Source organism: Drosophila rhopaloa, unplaced genomic scaffold (genome assembly GCF_018152115.1).
Source record: "Drosophila rhopaloa isolate 14029-0021.01 unplaced genomic scaffold, ASM1815211v1 contig_2, whole genome shotgun sequence".
Taxonomy (NCBI): domain Eukaryota; kingdom Metazoa; phylum Arthropoda; class Insecta; order Diptera; family Drosophilidae; genus Drosophila; species Drosophila rhopaloa.
This window is the reverse complement of record NW_025335083.1, coordinates 8957477-8978918: the sequence shown is the minus strand read 5'-3', so window position 1 is coordinate 8978918 and position 21442 is coordinate 8957477. Positions and strand designations below refer to the sequence as shown.

Below are 21442 nucleotides of genomic sequence, written 5' to 3'. Positions count from 1 at the left end.
ATTGCATGCCACACCAGTGAAAAAACCACAGCGCACGCAACTCCTTCCCAGAGGTGCTAATACAAATGCATTCAAAGCCTACCTAGAGCAGCTGAGCGAGGTTAACATAGAAGCCCAGGAACCTTCTGACATTGACAATGCCATCAGCCTTTTCATGCGCATGATAAACCAGGCTGCTGAGATAGCTGCACCTGGGAATCGCCAAAACACAGAGACCTCTAGACATCTCCAGCTACCACACAGAATTGCGGCACTTCTCAACCTAAAGCGAAGAGTAAGAAGAGAATATGCAAGAACGGGAGACGCTCGAATGCATCAGATACATAAACGGCTTGCTAACTGTCTAAGCAAGGCGCTCGCCCGAAGAAAACAAGAATCTATTGACAGCTTTTTGGAGAATCTGGGCACAGACGCTAGTTCCAACTACTCGTTGTGGCGTATCACAAAACGGTACAAGGCTCAGCCCACCCCAAAGTCAGCAATTAAGAATCCCTCAGGTGGCTGGTGCCGTACGAGCCTGGAGAAAGCTGAAGCGTTCGCTAACAACCTCGAGCAACGTTTCAAGCCTTACGACTATTCACCTGAAAGCATACGTCGACAAGTTGATGAGTTTCTAGAATCTCCATTTCAAATGAGCCTGCCTGCTAGCCCTGTCACACTGACAGAGGTTAAAGACCTTGTAGCTAAACTTTCACCGAAGAAAACTCCCGGTGAAGACCTGCTCGACAACAGAACGATTCGACTTTTACCGGATCAAGCCTTGCAATTCCTGGTGTCATTATTCAACAGCATACTAACTCTTGGATACTTCCCGAAAGTTTGGAAATCGGCGAGTATAATCATGATCCCAAAACCAGGTAAATCGCCGACTGACGTGGACTCATACAGGCCCATTAGTCTTCTACCAGGCCTGGGAAAAATCATGGAAAGGCTGATCCTGAATAGGCTGCTCACTTACGAGAATGTCACCAGTGCGATCCCGGAATTTCAGTTCGGCTTTCGTCTTCAACATGGAACTCCTGAGCAATTGCACAGAGTTGTCAATTTTGCTTTAGAAGCCCTAGAGAAGCAGGAATATGCAGTTGCTGCCTTCCTTGACATCCAGCAGGCCTTTGACAGAGTGTGGCACCCTGGGCTCCTGTACAAAGCCAAAAGTCTTTTTACGCCACAGTTGTTCCAGCTCGTGAAAAGCTTCCTGGAAGAACGCACTTTCCACGTATCTGCTGATGGGTACAAGTCGTCAACCAAACCGATCTCTGCCGGAGTTCCCCAAGGTAGCGTCCTCGGCCCTACTCTCTACAGTATTTATGCTTCAGATATGCCTACACAATCTCCAATCACTGAAGTTGCTGAACAAAACGTGCTAATTGCGACCTACGCCGATGACACTGCTGTCCTGACAAAAAGCAAAAGTATATTGGCTGCCACATTTGCATTGCAACAATATCTGGACGCATTTCACCAATGGGCCATGAACTGGAACATTCGAGTAAACGCAGACAAATGTGCCAATGTAACGTTCACCAATTGTCGAAGTAGCTGCCCTGGGGTCAGCCTCAACGGAAGTCCAATCAGAGCCCTTCCTGCATACAAGTACCTTGGTGTCACTTTGGACAAAAAACTAACATTTGGCAGGCACATTACTTGTATCCAACACTCTTACAGGACCAAAGTTTCTCGGATGGCTTGGCTTCTCGCACCACGCAACAAGCTCGCACTTGGCTGTAAGGTCCAAATTTATAAATCCATATTAGCGCCAACTCTTTTCTATGGACTCCAGGTTTATGGCATCGCTGCAAAAACCAACCTCAACAAAATCCGGGTTCTGCAAGCGAAAACACTTCGAAGGATCTCAGGAGCTCCGTGGTTTATGCGAACCAGTGACATCGAACGTGATCTCAATGTGCCCAAACTTGGAGACAAGCTGCAGGAACTTGCTCGGAAGTACATGGAAAGGTTAAATGAGCACCCCAACAGCCTAGCCAGGAAACTTGGAACTGCTGCCATTAATAACGCTGACCCTCGAACAAGAGTCAAAAGAAGACTAAAGCGACACCACCCTCAAGACCTACCTGACCGGGTTTTGACCTAAACATCATCAATAACAACAACAGCAATATTTCTCCCTAAAATGTCTAGGTTAAATTATTAGTCTTAAGCAACAAAGAAGACCCAATGAAACCGATTATATTAAAGACTGATTAGATTAAGTTGCCAATTGAGTAGCAGTGCGCTAATCAAATAATAAATAAATAATAATATAAAAAAAGGAAACTTCTTTCGCAGCTGCATATAAATCTTGGTGCTTCTCAATTTATTTGTAGCCGGGCTTTTTTTTTGTTCATGGGATGTGTTGTGTGGTGTATAAATAATGCAGAATGAGACACTGCTCTACAAAATATGGGAAACGCTTTGCAGCGCATTTCAAGCGGAAAATTATGTTACTTTTGTGGCTGTTTGGGCTTTGGCGTTCCTTGTTCTGCACATATCTTTATGGCATTTCATATTTTACTACCGCCCACTTCCAGTTTATGGCCACCCGCCACGCCCCCTTTTACTTGCGGTTTATTATGCGCTGTAAATTTTCCCCGAGACTGCGGATGCATTCTGCTTTCTCTAATCTTTGTTGCATTCGGCTTTTGATATCGCTTTTACTTCGTAAACATAAAACCCGATTGTTCCATACCCGTCATTCTTTATTCTCAATTAAATCAGCAGATTTATTTCCATTTATTTACTTGCTGTACATGCATGGCCAATCAATTTTGGAATTGCCCATAAATCAACCGAAATATTCATATTTTTTTTGTTCATTGTTTTTGGGGGCTTTCGGTTTGTTCTTTTCGATACCAAGTATCATAAATTGTTTGCTGTCAGAAATTGAGTACGTCGATATCCCAATATAGGGCCACAAATTATTTTAACATACTTGGTTTATAGATATCTGGTTTTTCTAGAAATAATTTTTGTAATAATTTGTTGGGTCCTTTCTCGGTACGAAAATTAAACACTTTAAAGAGAAACGATTTTTGAATACGTTTTTAAGTACATTAATGTTCTTTTCGGAATAAATATAGTTCTGGTTAATGCTTAAAATATGTTTAACTCCTAATTTTTAAGTTCAATCTTGGATTCCTTTCCAATAAAACCAATCTCTTTAAACTTACCATTGATGCCTCAAAAAACGCTGTCTCAACGCTTGTTTTCATCGCTTGAAAACTTTGCCAAATCATTGGCTTTTCCAGCTGGCAGTGATCTGTTTTCTTCCAGTCCTCGTTAATTCTCCTCCATTGATGGCACACAACTTTTAAGCTTTTGCTTGGCTGCCCCACAAACTGACTTCCTGGCCAAATGTCGGACAAGAAAGGAAGCTGCGACAAAAGCCAACACAAAGTTTGATTAACTTACCGAAATGAAATGAAATTCAGCTGAAAGAAGCGATGCAGGGATAAATGGAAAATCCTCTTTGGCGTTTTTCCCCGATGCCCCATTGCGCCGCACTAAGCGCACTTGCACGCATTAGATGTTTTTTTTCTAAACGATTTTCCTCGAGTGGAAAGCGGCAATGGAATGCTGTGAGCTCTTCAATTGGCCAGGGAAATGCCAGAATTGCTTTGTCTACGTGTAAACTCTAAAATGGCTGCGCATGCAAATTAATTGCCAGTACATGCCGCAGACATAATGAAAACAGCAGGAAGTGGCAGTGGCAACTGCTGCTTTTGGCTGTGGTTTTGGCCACCTCTGGCTTTTGGCTTAACCTTTGTTTGCTTGTGCCGCCAACAAGGCCACGCCCACTCCGCCACCACCTCCCCCAGTGGACCACTGAATTGGATTAGCGGCCTGTTCAATTTCATTTAAATGCAAAACATTCCGAACAAAAGGTTTTCGGTCAGCAAAACAAACTTTGAACGAGAAAGTTTATAAAATTTGTGTTGATTTTTTCTTAAAGGTCTTTGCCATGAAATAAAAAAAATATTTAAATCACTTTTCTGCCCCAATTTATTTTTGGAATGGTAATATTTGCTTGAATACAATCTTCATTTTAATGGGATTCAAAATAAATATTTTCAAGAAATCGGAATTTATTGAAAATATGATAAACCCTGTAGTTTATTTTATAAAACTTGTCTGAAAGTACAATTATATATAGAAAATGTTATTAATACACCATTTCAAGTAAAGTTCATTGAAAAAGAAAGGAAATTATGTAAAGGGATTAATGTTTAAGGGGTTTTCCAATATATCAATCAACGCTGTTTACGGCAGACAACTATTTACTTTTATTTTATAAGGTTCCGGCTCAAGTGTCTGCATGAAAAGTCTCGCGAAAGGGGGAGCTGTAACGCATTTTTCAAACTTTCAATTCAGACCCTCTAACCTACTTTCCACCCCGCCGAAAAACAATTGCCATTTCCCCAGGTGAAATACACCGACTCATATAGACAACAATAGCAACAGCGGGGTGAGGAAAAGTCTTATCAACTTGCCATGGAGAATAAATTACACAGGCTAGCGGGCTGTGCTGTGGAATATGACAAACACCTGCTGATTGCTTTATGGCCACGCTGTCTTCCACTCACCTTTCTCCCACTTTCTCCGTCTTGGCAGCTATTTATGAGAGCCTTTCGCTCCTTTCGCTTTGCATACGGCCAAGGAGTTTCTGCCACAGTTACCACTCCTGTTGCTATTTCTGTTGTTGTTGACACTTTTAATGCTGATTAATGGCTGCGAACGCTGCGAGAAAGTGCCATAAAGCATGCCACATATAAATGAATTGTAATGTGGCAATTCCATGAAATCGGGAGGGGACAACAGTTCCGAATCGGAGGAGTCCACTGTGAGTTGTAGTTGCGCCGGAAAACTCATTAATCTACCATGAGTTATGATTATTGGGTATAAATGTATGATTGGGCTTTCAGTAAATGTATGTCTTATGAGAAGGACACAGCGTGGTACTGATATATGTTGTCCTTATTTTATGGTCTTATCAGATATTCCCTAAGAATCAAATGAGTTGTATGTCCTTAATCGATGAAATCTTTTGATGAACACATAAGCAAGGACTAATATTATTGTGAAATCATTTCCAATTCAATGCTATAGGATATACATACCCATATTTTATTATTACTATTTGGGATAATGAGTTCTATTAAATCCCTCAATTTGGCGATGGCGACAACAACCGAATAGGAGAACTTAAAGTCTTATCACAACCAGACACTAGTTTTAAAATACTGATAGTTTGAGGTAATCCAAAGCTCTCCACAAATGTTTTACTACCTTTAGATATTTAAAGAAATTTGTTTTCAAATATGTCAAGGTGGTTTCTTTAAAATTCGTTTCTCAGCTGCACAATTCCTGGCTTATGTTGTCTCAACTTCAAAGGAAATCCGAGTGCAATGGCGACTGTATTAGCTGCAGAACGTGTTTGACTCACCGAAAAAAAGCCAATTTCAAACGGAATTTCGTTGTAGCCACAACTGCATCAAAAAAGCCACAACAATCAGCCTGAAGCAGCTAATTATCGCCCACAAGGAATTCCAGAACTTCTAGTTTTCCACTCGCCCCCTGCATTCAAGCAGGAGCAGCAAAAGCCAATTAAGCAGTTGTCTAGCGAGAAAACCCTGGGAACGAAAACCACGCCCTCCAACTACAAGCTGCAATTACCGCAGATCCCTCCATTTCCACCTCCGCCTCAGTCCTTTCGCATTCCACCGCCATTAGCTACCGTTGATTAGCCCAATGATTGAACAATTGGCCCGAGGGACATCGTTGACGACTTCTATAATTATAACGATGGCCATGAAGATGACGACGGTGGAGTAACCTTACCTGAATAATGCACTCTGCACTTTAACGATAAACATAAATATGTTGGACAGTATAAGTCTTTATCGACTCATTAAAATTGATTCTTAAATATATAGGAATATTTAAGTAATCCCATTAGTAGGTCAATTACAGGGTGCTTAACTGCAAATGTGTCATGAACATGACATCCAATTAGTTAATGGCCAGGGCAGTTCAGAAAATGTAGTAAAAGTTATAAAATATACCTAATTTTGGGATTAAACAGTATTTAGCAATTGTAGAAAGTATAGTTAAACACAAGTTCTTGGAATTATTAAATGTATTAAAATGTACTTGGAAACAAGTTCTTATAATTATTAAATGTATTTAATTTACTTTAATACTTTCTCTGTTGTAATTTTAACAAGAAAGGAAAGCTAACTTCGGGCGGAGCCGAAGTTGAAATACCCTTGCAGAATATTCTGCAAATTATATTCTCCAAAATCATTCATAATGCATTCTTAATACTCATAAAAAATCCCAACTTCCTAACTTTAAAAACACCAAAGTTATGGCATTTCCAATCGTTCAGTTATATGGCAGTTATAGAATATAGTCGGCCGATCCTTATGAAATTTAATATGTCGGATTGATTAGGCAAAAATAAAACCCATAGAAAATCCCAACTTCCTAACTTAACAAACACCAAAGTTATGGCATTTCCGATCAATCAGTTATATGGCAGCTATAAGATATAGTCGGCCGATCCTTATGAAATTTGGTACGTCTGATTGATTGGCCAAATGTAAAACCCATAGAAAATCCCAACTTCCGAACTTTACAAACACCAAAGTTATGGCATTTCCGATCAATCAGTTATATGGCAGCTATAAGATATAGTCGGCCGATCCTTATGAAATTCGGTACGTCGGATTGATTGGCCAAATATAAAACCCATAGAAAATCCCAACTTCCTAACTTTACAAACACCAAAGTTATGGCATTTTCGATCAATCAGTTATATGGCAGCTATAAGATATAGTCGGCCGATCCTTATGAAATTTGGTACGTCGGATTGATTGGCCAAATATAAAACCCATAGAAAGTCCCAACTTCCTAACCTAACAAACAGCAGAGTTATGGCATTTCCGATCAATCAGTTATATGGCAGCTATAGGATATAGTCGGCCGATCCCGGCCGTTCCGACTTATATACTGCGTGCAAAGGAAAGAAGGGTGTGTGCAAAGTTTCAATTCGATATCTTTAAAACTGAGAGACTAGTTCGCGTAGAAACAGACAGACGGACAGACAGACGGACAGACGGACAGACGGACATGGCTATATCAACTCAGGAGGTGATCCTGATCAAGAATATATATACTTTATAGGGTCGGAGATGTCTCCTTCACTGCGTTGCACACTTTTGACCAAAATTATAATACCCTCTGCAAGGGTATAAAAACTAAAAATGCTTTAGCTACCCTCGTTGTCCTTTGCCAGTTTTTCAAATATTTATGGCATTATTTGTACAACATTATTGCTTTCTTTGCTGTTTCTGTTTCTGGTTCTGCTTCTGTTGGCGTTGTTCTTGCTGCGCCTGTCAGCTTTTTGCTGCTGTTAATAAAAGCTGAAATTATGGACACACGTTTGGAGGGGAGATATAGAACAAGGGAGCGGTCCTGAATTGTCCTGGAAAATGGCGATGCTTTGGCGTTTCAATTTTTTTATTGCGCGTATTTTTTCCCATTGACACATGGCAGGCAGAGGGAAAAAAAAATGTCGACGACTGCCGTGTGTTTCAGCATCAGCATCCGCATTCGCATCCGCATCCGCATCAGCGATGGCAGCACACATTATTGACATAACTACAAACAATTTATGGGCAAACAACGGTTACGTCTCGTTACCCCCGACTGTTGGCTGCCATCAGGGCCGTAATTGAATTTCGCTGCAAGCTGCCGAGCAGGGCTCCCACTTTGCTCCCACCTGCCCTTTTCCTGCTCTATGGCGATTGCATTTTTGACAGCCCACAGTTCGCGGCTTAAATAATAAATGAAATGACTTAATACCGTATTAAAGCCTCGGCCCCGTGTCCCCGATCCGATAAATCATGCACGTCCCTGCAAATCCCTCTGCCATCTATGCTTACATTCTATATAAAGCGAAAAGGTCGAAATGTTTTCGCTCCTCCGACTGTCTGGGGAAAACTCTTGGCCCGGTTCCTACAGTTTTTGGCGGAAAAATGCCAGAATACGAAATGAGCGGTCGGAATGTTATTGCCAGTCTGAATGCTATGGAATATGAAGTTTAAGGATTAGTTTTGGAAAGGGTTGAGTAAAATACTTTTATATTTTTTTTGTTATTTGCTCAGAATCTACATGGCACACTGGGCCGAAACTCTTTGATGATTAAAGTAAAATGTATAATTAGTTAGTTAAATTAATATTTTATGCCGGTTATTTATAATATATGAACATTTGCTTTATAACTATAGAAACTAAGAAAAAAATAGGCTTATTTAAGAATCAATAGATAAATATTGACCAATAACTATTAAATCTGTAACAAAACTTATTCCTATGTGATTATTAAATTGTATAAAGTATTCTAATAATATATTTTCTTGTTTTCCAGGTAAGTGTTTTTGCCTTTGTGGATAAAATTGCCTTCCATTTGCGCTGAGTAAGTGATGTAATCATAAAAAAGTTTAAAACTTTTAAAGAAGAATCGAAGTTTCAAAAAGATAATAATTACTGAGCGTCCATTTATAACTATTAGTGCCTCCATTGAATTTAACTTCAACTTCCGAAAGTTTACTCTTAGTCAAACCTTAAACTTTAATTTACTATCCTACGATAGCATCAGCTCTCCTTACTATTTCCCAGCTCTCACTCGTGGCAAAACTTAGATGAGCTTTTTATGGGCAATTCCCCATAGCCTTTTGCATATTTCCCGCCTCGGCTGGCAAATCTCTTGGTCAGGGTCGTTCCACTGCGATGTCCCTTCCTGTTTGCCCACATCCTTCCTCCACGCCAGTCCTCAATCCTTTAGGTCTTTCATTTTTTTAATTTGTTAAATTGTGTCTGGCTGGGAAAAAAAGGGCGGAGAGGAAAAGTTGCAGGCAGACAATGGCAAAGAGGAGGAAGGGGTTGGTGGGTGGTGATTTTAATTTTAAGTGCAAGGCATGACTTTTGCCAGTCACTGTGACTGCGATTGTGACTGCGACTGCCGGGCAGCCTCAACGTGCCACTTTTCCACGCCTTTTCTTACCCTTCCGTCCCCGTTTTCATTTGCGAAATTAAATTTTGCATACGTAATGGTGGACGGTCACATGCAGAGCCTTTTGTCGGTGACTGTACCGGACCCACACACACACATACAGTCGTGCATTCATGCATGGGAGAGTAAGAGTGTCAGTCGGTTATTAGGAGCAGCTGAAATGGCAAGACGTTCTTCCTCCGTCCGAGTGCCATGTAGCATGTACTGTGTACCATGTGCCTGTAATTAAAACAACTTTTCCCCGGCGACGGCGTCTTCTTTGGCTCTTTTTCGCTCGTGAAATGTGCGCCATAAAATCTCTGGTTGTCTTCCTGCATCATTGTCCATAACAATGAGACAGCATTGTTCCCCAAACACCGAATACCGACCACGCTAGGTTTACGACCACACAGAGAGAAAACATAGCATGCTTCCACCTAGATTAGTTAAAATCTAGTTAGAACTTTTAACCATATCAAATCTATATAAAATAAATATGTTTAAATGTTCCATATTCCCAAATTACCTTTTTTGAGAGCACAAAAATAATTTACTTAATCGTTTGAATATAGAAATTATTAAATACCTAAACTGTCTGAGTATTTAACCATTTAGTTTCTTATTTAAAGGATATATTTTTTTGTAAGTGTATCCAAAAGGTACGTGCACATGTGTGGGTTCCATGATGGCCATTTCGGCATTATGGCCCATGGATGAAATCGCTTTGTTTGCGCCGCTCTCAGGTGCTGCAGCGCCAATGTGGGCTTAAAATTAAATTATTGGTTTATTTATGCAGCGAAATGGTCATCAAATCGAGATTGTGATTGCAGATAAGGCGAGAGAATGGCTTTCTGTGGAGGAGGCATAAAAATGCCGACGCATCCTGTGGGTCGCGAACTCTACAATTGGGGCACATTAAAGAGATACAAGCCATTGGTTTTAGTCATCAGATTTTCGTTCTGTTTTTGCGGCTATTTCTCTACAAACAAACAAACGGATAGAAATAGAGAATTCACTCTTGTATGTTAAAGAACATAAATAAATAACATTGTTTATGTATTTAAATATTTCAGTTGTTTGCTACGGTAATCAATTTCCAGCAATGAATACATTTCATTATGTATAATATTTGATTGGTTTGTTATATAGATGTATTGCTTTTGACTTAACATGGTTGTATTTTATACGAATGCAATACTATCTTTGAAGTATTTTAAAAGTTAACGTTCCTTTGTTTAGTATATATTGCCCCGAAGTTTCTTAGCCAAAGACCAAAAACTAATTGCCATTTCTATGCACTTTGGCTAGAGTTTGACAATTGAAAAGGCAATTTGCAAGTGCTTTGTCCGTTTTTTGTATTTGTCCTCAGCATGACGGCACTTGAAACACTTGGCTGCCGTGTGTCTCCCCAACTTTTTTGTCTGCCTCCTTTCACTCATTAAGCCACCGCAGCAGGACTAAACCTGCTGGCGTTTACCAACACTGAGAGCGGGGAAAAACCGCAGCTAAAAGTATCGACATCGGAATAACAGAAGCCGCAGAAGACGATGAGGGGGGAAATGGAGGGAAAGGGGGAAAAGTTTCGCAACAAATGTCCAAAAGCCACTTAACGGCGAATTAGAGCGCAACAACAACAACTGCAACTGGGGTGAAAGCGAGTTGAGAGCAGCGACAACTAACTAACAAAAAAGTACAGTTAACGCTAAAAGGATACGGTCAACTTTTCAAGCGTGCGGAGCAACAACTTTGTATCCTCGTTTGCAATTGACCAGTGGGTGAAAACCGCAGGCTGCCAGAATTGTTGGCCCTTTTCAACCACTTTACTGCTTGCCAAGTACAGTTGTGTGCTCAGTTAATTGATGATGTCCCATCAAATTGTAACAACTTTCGGTTTTGGCCAAACAAATTGTAGCCTAGTTTTCGGCGGATATTGGGTTGGCGGGAGGATGCGAATCCCCATCCCCAAAACAGGGACAGAATTAATTGTCGCTGGGAGAATTTGCATTTCAAACACTAGCAGAGCTGGCTGGCCTGCTAAAAATTGCATAACAAAGTGCGGAGCACCATCATCATTTAGCTTGCAAATTGCTTTTCGGCTCTGGACATCTCCTCCACCCACTATCCTTCATCCTTCCACCACTCATCCATTGCCATCCTCGCAGGCAATTTGTCAGGGTAGTCATGCAATGCTCAGCCTTTTTTTTTTTTGGGAGGATGTTTGAGGAGGCGTGGAAAAGCAATGTGGCAAAGTTTAATTAAGTTTTGCGGGCCGATTAAATATGTATAAATATTAATAAACAAAGTGCGTGACTTCCGACGGGGAATCAGTGGGGGAATGTGAGTAATGAGATTGGCCATCCAGGATATTCTTTAGCTCTTTAACGCTGGAAAAATAAACTTGTTTTTGTGTGGCCTGCAGGCCTCATTAAACTCAACTTAAACTATCAATCATGGCTTTTTGGCTGACTTGGCCATGGTTTTTCTCGCATCAATTAATCAGTCAACGACAGTCTTTGGCCTCAAACTACAAAAGCCCCGAAATCCAGTTGAGATTGCTTCATAATCTACCACTGACTTAAGCATTTCTCATTAATTGGTTAGTCTAATTGGAACTTAAACTTAATTATGTAGCTATTCTATATTACATGGATAAGTACGTATAAATAAGTACGTAACCCAATTACGGAATGAAACAAGCCGCAGGCAACTCTTAAAAGTGTAGAACATTAAACGTGTGTGCCAAGATACTAAAATTATAATATCCGTTTTAATTCACCGAAGTAAAACTTAAGGAAATTAAATGTTTTATTTTTCACATGATTTATCTCTTTGTTAAAGTTATGATTAAATGATTGTAGACATGCAAAATAACACGTAAATTCATAAAGCTTTTCAGCTGAACTTGTTTCTTGTTCACCATAGTTTTATAGAAGTATAAACTGCTTGAATTTCTTGCTACTAATAGAAATTAGAATAGATTTTCTTTATCACCTGACAGTTAAGAAAGTTTAACAATTTCTTTTTATTCTTATCGTTCCATAAAGCTGAAAGTTTGGCTAATCAGCTGATTCAGGTTAAACTTATGCTTTTGTGGAGTTTTGTGATTTTGGAATAGCGCAGCTTGAGATACTTTTTGGACCACAAACAGATATACCCCAAATTAGAATTCTATTTGTCGGGAAGGGAGACAAAATCCGGTTGCAGCTGCATAACTTGCTGCTCTGCAAATCAAATATGCAAATACACATAACAACCAGAACGGGGACAGCCAGAACACTTCTGTAACCGTTTTTGCATCATATATGGAGGGCTTTGGAAGCGGGGGAAAGGTAGATGAAGGCAGTAAGCTTCCTTCCACACCGCTCGACAAGTTTTTGATAGCAGGAAATTTGCAATTTCTGGCATTAAATTTCCGCCTCAACATTCACTTCATCGGCAGATGAGGTGCGGATGGGGGAGGGGGGTGGTTGTGCTAAATCGGAAAGGTAAGGCAGCATTATGCATTTGCATTAACCGGCTTCTCCGGGCCATGTGTGCGTATCTAAATGCCGTCCGATCTGTAATTATCGAAGTGAGCTCATGTATTATGTGCTTATGCTCCCTTAAAATCGACCCCCTCCCCCTTTCCCTCGGGAAAGTGCGTGCTGGGAATTGGAAATAAGCAAACAGCTCTAAGCCATATACATATACGAATATGCCTGCCATTCTGTTTCTGTATTTTCGATTTCTGCACAGTATCAGTTAAGTGGTTTTGTGGTCGTGTGGAAGTGGGTTGGCCTTCTTTAAGCGGAAGGTGGAAAATATTGCCTTGCTCCTTATTCACTGAGTTCTGTCTTTTCCAGTCAGCACATAAAATACGTGCGAGTTGAGCTAAACCTGTTTCCATTTTGCATTGATTTCGGTTTTCGCTCTGTTTGCAATCGAATTTCACCTGGCAAACAACATCGAAAAATGGGACAAATTTAAATGAAATTGCCTGGCAATCCTGATAGACTTGGGAAGCTTGAGAAAACGATTTGACTTAATGAAACTCGAATTACTATTATTTTTTATAATTTTTTTTCAATTGTTTTTATTATGTCTTAAAGCATATTTATATTGCTGTCTAAAGAAGGAAAATTTCAATTTCACATTTTAGCAAGGTGTATTTCTACTACATTCTGAAAAATATTCGTAAATAATTTAAAATAAATAAGTACATCAAAATAAGATAGCTTAGGTAAGCTTATGTAAGACTAAGGTTTTCTGTGAGACGGGGATATAAAGGAAGTTATAAAATATAATGAAGTTATAAATAATATGAAAAACGCAAATCGCAATCCTCTGTGGTGACCTTTTCTTACCAAGTTATTTTCACATTTGCTCTTTCTTCTGATGCTGTTGACTTATTATAGTTTTATTTATTTATATTTGTTAAGGTGGCCTTGCCAGCTGAGCCAGTTATTTGTTAGAGCCTTTTCAGAGTTGCTTTTCGCATAAATATCCTTGCGGACCGCACTTGTCACACGTCATTTGATTTGCTACTTTTGAAATGAACAAAAACCGGCAACAATTCCATGGCCTAACCTGGGGCAAACTTTGACAAACACTTGACGACGACGTTGAGAACTCTGAATCGAGAACTGAGAAGAGCTCGGCTCAAGTGTTTTTTGCACAATTTCTTTTCAATTCAACAAAAGTGGACCGACCAGAGGAGGCCTTTCCTGCCAGCCGTACCCTGTCCACCCCATCAACTCCCCCACTTTTACCCATGCTAAACATCTTTTTTGTGCTGCTTTTTGTTTTTAAGGCTTTCATCCTCGTCATCGTGCTCGGCGTAGTTTTGTATGCATAGAACTTGCGGCTTTTGCCCGTCCAGGCTATAGACCCCGACCTCCGGAATCCTAGAGATCCGGCGGCGGTGGGGATTGCAGAATGTGGGTCTGGGCCTGGTTGTGCTAAAGATTTTGTCTTTTAGCCTGATTTGTTATTCATGAAAAGGCAGTAGCGGCAGAGGCGGGCTTGGGGCCAAAAGAATGCCAGCGAGCCAAGGAAATGGTTAAGAAAATGCCGAGCACACTTTTGTGGTGAACCCAAAACGAAGGTGAGAGGGGCAGGATGTCGGATAGTGCATAATAAAGCTGTTTGTTAGTGGAGTAGAAGCAAGGGAACGAAGAAAAAGGACACTCTTCATTGAGTGGATCATGTAGAGGGCAGTCTTTTGGGCCATTTCCGTGGCAGCGATTAGCGTTTTGTGCATTTTGGGTCATATCAGGTGGACAAATCGGGTTATCCCGCACTAACCACCTTTCTTACCAATTGCGAAAGCAAACAATGACCAAATCAGTCGGTCGAACATTGGTCAACAGTTGTTCATTCTTGACTTGGCGTTTAGCAATTCATTGCACAATTTTCTTACTTTGAAAATCAGTTGGGACTAACAGTTTGTTCAACGTGCCCAATGCATTTTGCAGATATGTTTTTCTTCGAAAAGCTTCAGATAGCTTCGTTATCTGAAAATATTTATATAAAAAGGACTTGAATAGGGGTTATAAGTTAACAAGAGTCTTGAAGTATTGTATATTTAATTTCCACGGTTTGTGATCGGATCAGACCAGTGAAACCATAATCCGCAATACATAATACATAAAAGGTTTATTATTATAGTTGAGCACAAATTCCGCGCTTTGCGTGCACTTGAAAGGATCCTTTACCACAACCTCATTGCAGCTCCTCCTTAGGTATGCAAATCTCGCTCACAGCTTACCTAATAAAATGCATCCACATCCATTTAGCGTGTAACAACAGCGAATTTGCATATCCCACATGCAATTTATTTATGCTAAATAGAAAAACAAACAACGACAGCGGTATTTTATGCATATTTCTGTGTTGCAAGCACCTGAGAAATATGCAATGGGCAGCTGAATAATGCGCATTAAAATGCAATTAGCTGGAAGAACACAAGACCACGGCACACAAATACCCATGCAGACACTCACGTACGCACGACCACATATGTAAATTATGGGAGGAAGACCCTCAAAGTTTTGTCTGCCGAGTTTTAAGTGCCATTTGCGTTTCTTCGGCACAGGTTTTCTGTTTTTCTTGCTGTGGCGCTTAAAAGTGTACTAAATTTAGCAGAAGGCCGCGCCACACACACACACACACACTTATTCGGATGAAAGTCGGTGCATGTGTGTGTGTGAGGGTGAAATGAGCTAGAAATTAGTTTATGGCGAAGGTCGTGCAAAGAAATATTCTCTATTTATGGGAGTACCAAAACTACTGAAAAGCTTGCAAATTTATACTCATAGAGTAAAAGAGTATCTCAAAAACTATTCTTGATTTTGTATTTAAATTACCTACAATTTAAAGGGACACAAAATAAAACTTAGATAAAATAACAAATTTAGAATCAGGGGATCAAAGAAATGAATTATTTCATTAAATAATTTTTGATCTATATATATATCCTATATATTTCAATGAGAGTTGAATAAAGGATAGCTGATTAATAGAAGGAAACACAATTAGGAATGTTTACGGATTTCCCACACCGTTCACTGTGTGTAAACAATAATAATAGGCACGAAATGAAATTTTAAGCTTTTCATTTCTGTCACATGCGTGGCAAAGATAGACAATATTTGTGGGAGGGGTGGAAACGAGGGGCTGGGGCTGAGATAAAGGCTAGCACACACAGGAAAACACACGCAGATGCAAATTGACATGTGGCAGACGCATTTGTTTACCCAAGCTGAATATGAAATGTTTGTGGGAGCTGTGACAGCGGTTGGGGTTTTTTTTGGGTTGAGGGGAGGGGGGCTTGAGCTCTGGGCTTACTGAAAAGCAGGCAATTCTAATTTCGGAGCTGCTGGATCTAAGCTATCTGCTTTCAAATGAGACCGCTTTCTGCTGCTGTGGTTTGCCATCGATAAATAATGCTTTTTGTAGCATGCTTTCAGGCGCTTAAGATTGCGTGTGATTACGCATACGCACACTGGCATTTGTGTGTGTTTGTGGTTGTCATAAATCAACATTTACATCGTGTTTATGTTTTTTTGTGCAGCTGACAGACCGGAAAAGGTAGCAAACTTTCAAAGGTAAACGATTGCTTGAATGGTTTCAGACGGAAAAAGGGAGGAATTCCAAATGTTGGTTCGCCTTTTAATTATAGATTGTGTGCGTGCCTCTCATTCCATTGAACCTAGATTGATGTGGGTGAGCTAGATTCTTAAATGGCATTTCATTCTGTAGAATAAAACAAATTACTTCATTAATCGAAATTATCAGCATAAATTTAACGTTGATTTAACTTCGGTTTAATGTCAATCACAATGACTGAAAAGGGAATAGGAAATTGGATGCTATTTTAATTTTAATTGAGGTTTATTTCCAATTTCTGTCCATAAAAATAAATTTTAATTTTTAATGCAATACAAAATAATGATAGACATTAGAAAACAATTAGCGTAAAACATGGAACAATTTTAATTAACGTAAATATCTTTAGGCTATAACTATTTCGTAAAATTAATTTTAATAAAAAGTAAGCAAATTTAATAAATCAAAGAATTTAAGCTCCTTCGTTTTCGAAACTCAATTAATGTCTATCAGTGCATTATGCTTCACTTCACCCCCATTATGTCATATTTTCTTCTATGAATTATTTATCCTTGCTAATGCATACATCCGTTGAATACCATTATCGTTTAATTTCCATCATCATCTTTCGACGTTTGCGGTCCAACTTCCTGCCTTCCTTTGTTTCTGATTCCATCAGTGCAGAACATTAATTCGTCTAACCCTAAAAGCAAAATGTTGTGAGGGCTTCTGTTCCTCGGTTGATGATGTCGGGAAGTGCCTTCAAATGACTTTTCATTTCAGGCTCTTACAATTATTCAGTTCAGAGTTCCACTCCATCCGGGAAGTGTGTGTGCATGTGAAACCGCTTTAATGGGGAATGCGAGTCCTTTCAATTAGCACATAAAAGCCCAGCGTGGTCGACATGGCCATGTGGGCTTGTGGTTGGTATGGGGATCCAGTCTTCAAGGGAGACGACTGCGGTCTTGTGGTCCACATATTAAATTAACGGCTGCTGAATTAGTTTTCAATGTGTTCCACGCTGAATGGCAGTTTGAGAGGCACTCAACCTGTTTGCCTACGCTTTTCCATAGAGCCTTGATGTTCGGCAGAGCCACTCAAATTAAATGCAGATGACGAATAAAAGTTTTTTATGTCCCTGTGGCATTTCGTCTACTTTTACTTACATTCGCATTACCCACTTGTGTTATGAGAAAACAAAACAAGAGAAACTCATCACAGATGCTAATGATGTCATGCACTTGTGGGCCGAAACAGCCCAAAGGCAAAAGGGGAAACTTCTCAAGTATTTCCTAACTTAGATAGTCAACGTAAGTTAGTGAGGTCCACATGATCAATAAATTTGTAATTAAGGAAAATTGTAAATAACAAAGCAATTAATACTTGTTTAGCCCTTTTTGGTTTTACTTTTGAAACCGGATATCTCGAGGTCTTAAGTCATTGCTTTTCCCCCTTTTCAATCTGTTCTGATGCTCTCATTAAAAATGCATGTTAGGCAACACGCTTACTTAAAGGGTTTTATGATAAGAGCCAGGCCGGACTCCACAATCTTAAGGTCAGAGGAAGCTGCTCCTTCCCTCCCTATTTTCCAAATTTACTTTTCGGTTGCCAACAGATCCAACGTCATCATAACAACTTTGTTTACTGCGCTTCGACCTGGCCTTGACTGCCGAGTCGAATCTCGAACCCCTGGAAACCCTTGGCCTTTGTTTACCCTTAAAAAAGAGAGCAGAGAAAACGGCAGAAAACCAAAAAGAATATTTCCTAAGCTCTGTGGATTTTCATTTTTACATTGGTGTGTGTGTGTGAGTTTTCCCGGTTGCACGGGCTGTAACCGCAAAGTCATAAGCCCATTAGCCAGGGCGAATAGAGACGAAAAAGCGGAGGGTTAGCAGGGGGCATTGTTTTAGGCAGTCCTTCGTGGGATATATCCCCAACCGCCTGCATGACATTGCCTTTTGCTCTGTTGATGCGGAAAATGAGCAAGGAAATAGAGAAAATCCAACACACACGCACGGGCACAGGAATGAGGATATCGGCACCGAGGTAACAAGGACATCGCTGCCGACGACATGGTCTTGTTAAGTTAAATTATGCATGCAAGCCACGCCCATTATTACACGAAGGGCGGAGCCCGCCCGCACACCTTGGCATTTGATAATTGAGACCCAGGCAGAAGCAATCGGTGGGGAAAGGGTTTGCTCGGAACAAACAAAACCATTCGTGGGAAACACCTAAACACATGCGAATAATTTGGCCGGCGCCACATGCAATGCAAATCATTAAATTTAATCGAACACCGAAAACTTCAAAGCAACCACACGATGCTTAAAGCAATTTGCGGTCAAATGAAAGCGCACACACAACACTTAGATAAAATGAATTATAATCCTGCCAAGTGGAAGGGGAAACTTAAAGGCAAAGACCAGCTGCATCATTTGGTGGAGAAGGCAAAAGAAAACATTTGTCCAATAAATAAAGCCACAATATGCAGCCGCTTTGGGAATTTGCAATTGGTTGGCCGGAAAGTGCAGAAAGCAACCAAGACGAATGGGCAATCAAAATATTTATTTATTGGGTTTTGGCTTGGGAAAGTGCCTCAAGCTTTTCCTTTTCCTCTGCAAGCAGTCAAATCACTTATTTTATGCAAACTTATCATTCAATCGAATTTAAATTGATGTATACAAGTATATGCAAATAATAACCTGACTTTTTTTCTGTGAAAAAAATACTTTTTTTTTTTAAATTGGACATTAGGTATTATCTTTCCTAGATATTAAGTAACAATGTAATAATGGTTCTCCACAAAAATGATATTAGAAATTTTAGATGTCGAAGATATATAAAGTAAAACCTGACTAGTTAATCAAAGAACAAACACATATTCAAATCTCATTTTTAAACTAGTAAATTAATTAATTACTTCTCAGGGAGAATTTTTTTACGTAGACTGCCGTCCACAGTGACAACGTTTTCTAAAGATGGGTACTATTAATTATACAAATCTTTTCCTCACTGTCTTTTAAATGATTTACAAAACATTTCCCAAAAAAACGTACAGAGAAAGTAAATAGCACTTCTGGGTCTTTTAATTTAAAAACTTTTTTGAAGTCTTATTACCAAAAAGCAATGAAGAAGGTTTTGTGTTTGAGAGACTCAAGAATAGAGTTTAAAGTGAGAGACAGGAAATTGCCAACCTAACAAATTGAAATGCAAAGACCATTGCCAGACGACTGTCTCTCCAACTGTCTATTTCGCAGCTGTCAGTAGATGTGCCTCGAGCTCCTTTCTTCTCCTTGCCAAAAACTCCCTTTAAATAAATAAATTCTTGCAAATTTTGCAAAATAGAAAGCACAAAAGGGAAAAGTACGAAATGTGTTGTCTTGAGGAGAAGTAGTGAAAAGGAAATAAAAATAGATAAACAGATGAACGGGAAGAGGCAGGCAGTCAGACAGAGGGAATAAAGTAAGGGACAAATGCAAACGGCAGGACCTCCATTTTTATGGCCCCGAAGGATAAGCGTATTACAACAAAAAACAACAATGGCAGCGCGGCAACAATACTCAAAATTTATATGCGAATGTTTCGGAGGGGAAAAAGGATCCGAGGGGGATTTTGAAATGTTAGTTTCCTTGGCGCGTGCAAACTGTTCAAACATTTTTAATGTCCATCCGGGTGTGGATTAACATAAAATCTGCTGTCGTCTGCCATTCAGACCCGAATTTTCCCAAAAAAACCTCTTCCCCTTCTAAAAACAAGGTATTTACAAGTTTATGTTCGCTTAGCTTTAAGTGCGGATAGATGCCCCTTTTTTGTTTATATACCTTTAAAATGTCTTGATTTCTAACTAAGGACAGGCAAACTGGGAGCTTACACATTTTATGAGCTTTAAGCATCAAGATTACCAAATTAAATTGTTGGAGCTCAGTTAAGTTTTTCAGTAAAAGGTGAAGGAAAAAGGATGAAGTTTATAAGCTGAATTTAGGTGAAATTGAATAATACTATATAGTCAGACTACTTTATTAGGAGCAGTAAAGTGTAAGTATTTTGGGAAAGTTTAAATAAAATAAATTTAAAATGTGTTTAAATACTTAGCCTTATATTCAGAAATACTGGGAAAAAAACTAGTGAAAAACAGATAAGGAAAATGAGTTTAAATTAGCTGAATTTATTTTCAGCAGCTATTCATTAAACCTTATAAGGTGGCAAATGAAACAGCCTAAATTGTTAATGTATAAGTCAGGGATCATAATTTTTTCTGCAATGGTAATTTGTAAATAATATTTTCTTATCTATTTTCAGAATGCGCTCGTTCATCGAGGAGAACGAGAAAAATGATCCGTTGATCAATGCGCCGGATAAGAAGAACAATCCGTGGGCCGAGAAGGGCAAATGCGTTATCATGTAATATTATCGTAAACCACAGAAATACCGCCATAACTATGATAACCAGCCAAACAACAATAATGCAACCCATTCCACGACTCATACCACAACAACAACAACAACAACAGCAACAAATCAATTGAACATTGGCGCACAGCCTCGAAATCAGCAATTAGTGACCCAAAACCGATGTAGCAGCCAAGTTTCGGGGCGGGACGAACCCGTAGATCTGGTGCCGATGGATGTGCAGCACTACAATAACAACTACTATTACTACTACAACTACAACTTGAGCTATGAACCGCCGGAGGATCGGTCGATGGGCGGCGGGGGGAAGAGGGGCGGACGTCGCCTGCAGCAACTGGTGCGAAGGACGAGGTACGAGCTGCAGCAATGGCCGCTGCTCATGCAGCTGGTCCTGTTCGTCCTCTGGCTAAATGCCAAATTCTGGCAGCTGGTCAACGAACAGGTCACCTACCGCCGCAGGAGGTGGCATTGAGGGGCGAAGGACATCGGGTGTTGCTTGGTATGAGTTCGATCTAGGCTTAAGTTGTGAAAATTATGCCCACACTCTTACAATCTCATCTCAATAAAATTAATCAAAATGCGCTGCGTAGTGGAAGCAGCGAAACCACAGCCAAAGCTTCTGTGTGAACTTAGCCTCCCGAAACGAAAGCAGAGAACAGCTAAAACATCCTGAATACCAAGAAAAGCGAGTGCGGTCATTAGCTGTTCGTTACTCGTTACTCGCTACTCGTTACTTTATCACGAACTCGATTCATCATCGTGCGCTCCTCATCGTTGTCGATCTTTCGTCGATCCTCTCTCGTCGTTTTAAGCTCGTCTCTTTTACTTCTCTACTACTCGCTCGTTCATCCCTCTACGTTCTTTCTAGCTATCGTTCCTAGTCGTTATTGC

General features: G+C 39.9%; 2 protein-coding genes across 3 annotated transcripts in view; both read left to right on the top strand.

Moving 5' to 3' along the window:
- LOC108042747 (guanine nucleotide-binding protein subunit gamma-e) overlaps nt 1–20546 on the top strand; it is a 46458-nt gene extending 25912 nt beyond the window's left edge. For both annotated transcript variants that reach the window (XM_044459418.1, XM_044459417.1), the window contains exon 3: nt 20441–20546. In XM_044459418.1, coding sequence (XP_044315353.1) covers nt 20441–20546 — 106 coding nt within the window. The remainder of the gene's footprint in view (nt 1–20440) is intronic.
- A 216-nt stretch (nt 20547–20762) lies between these two features.
- Nucleotides 20763–21160, top strand: LOC108044895. The gene has a single exon (XM_017124054.2). The coding sequence runs from the start codon at nt 20763–20765 to the stop codon at nt 21021–21023; it is 261 nt and encodes an 86-aa protein (XP_016979543.1). The 3' UTR covers nt 21024–21160.
- The last annotated feature ends 282 nt before the right edge of the window (nt 21161–21442 follow it).

Excerpts from the sequence above, each read along its gene's own strand:
- LOC108044895 (XM_017124054.2), top strand. The coding sequence starts at position 20,763 with ATGGATGTGCAGCACTACAATAACAACTACTATTACTACTACAACTAC.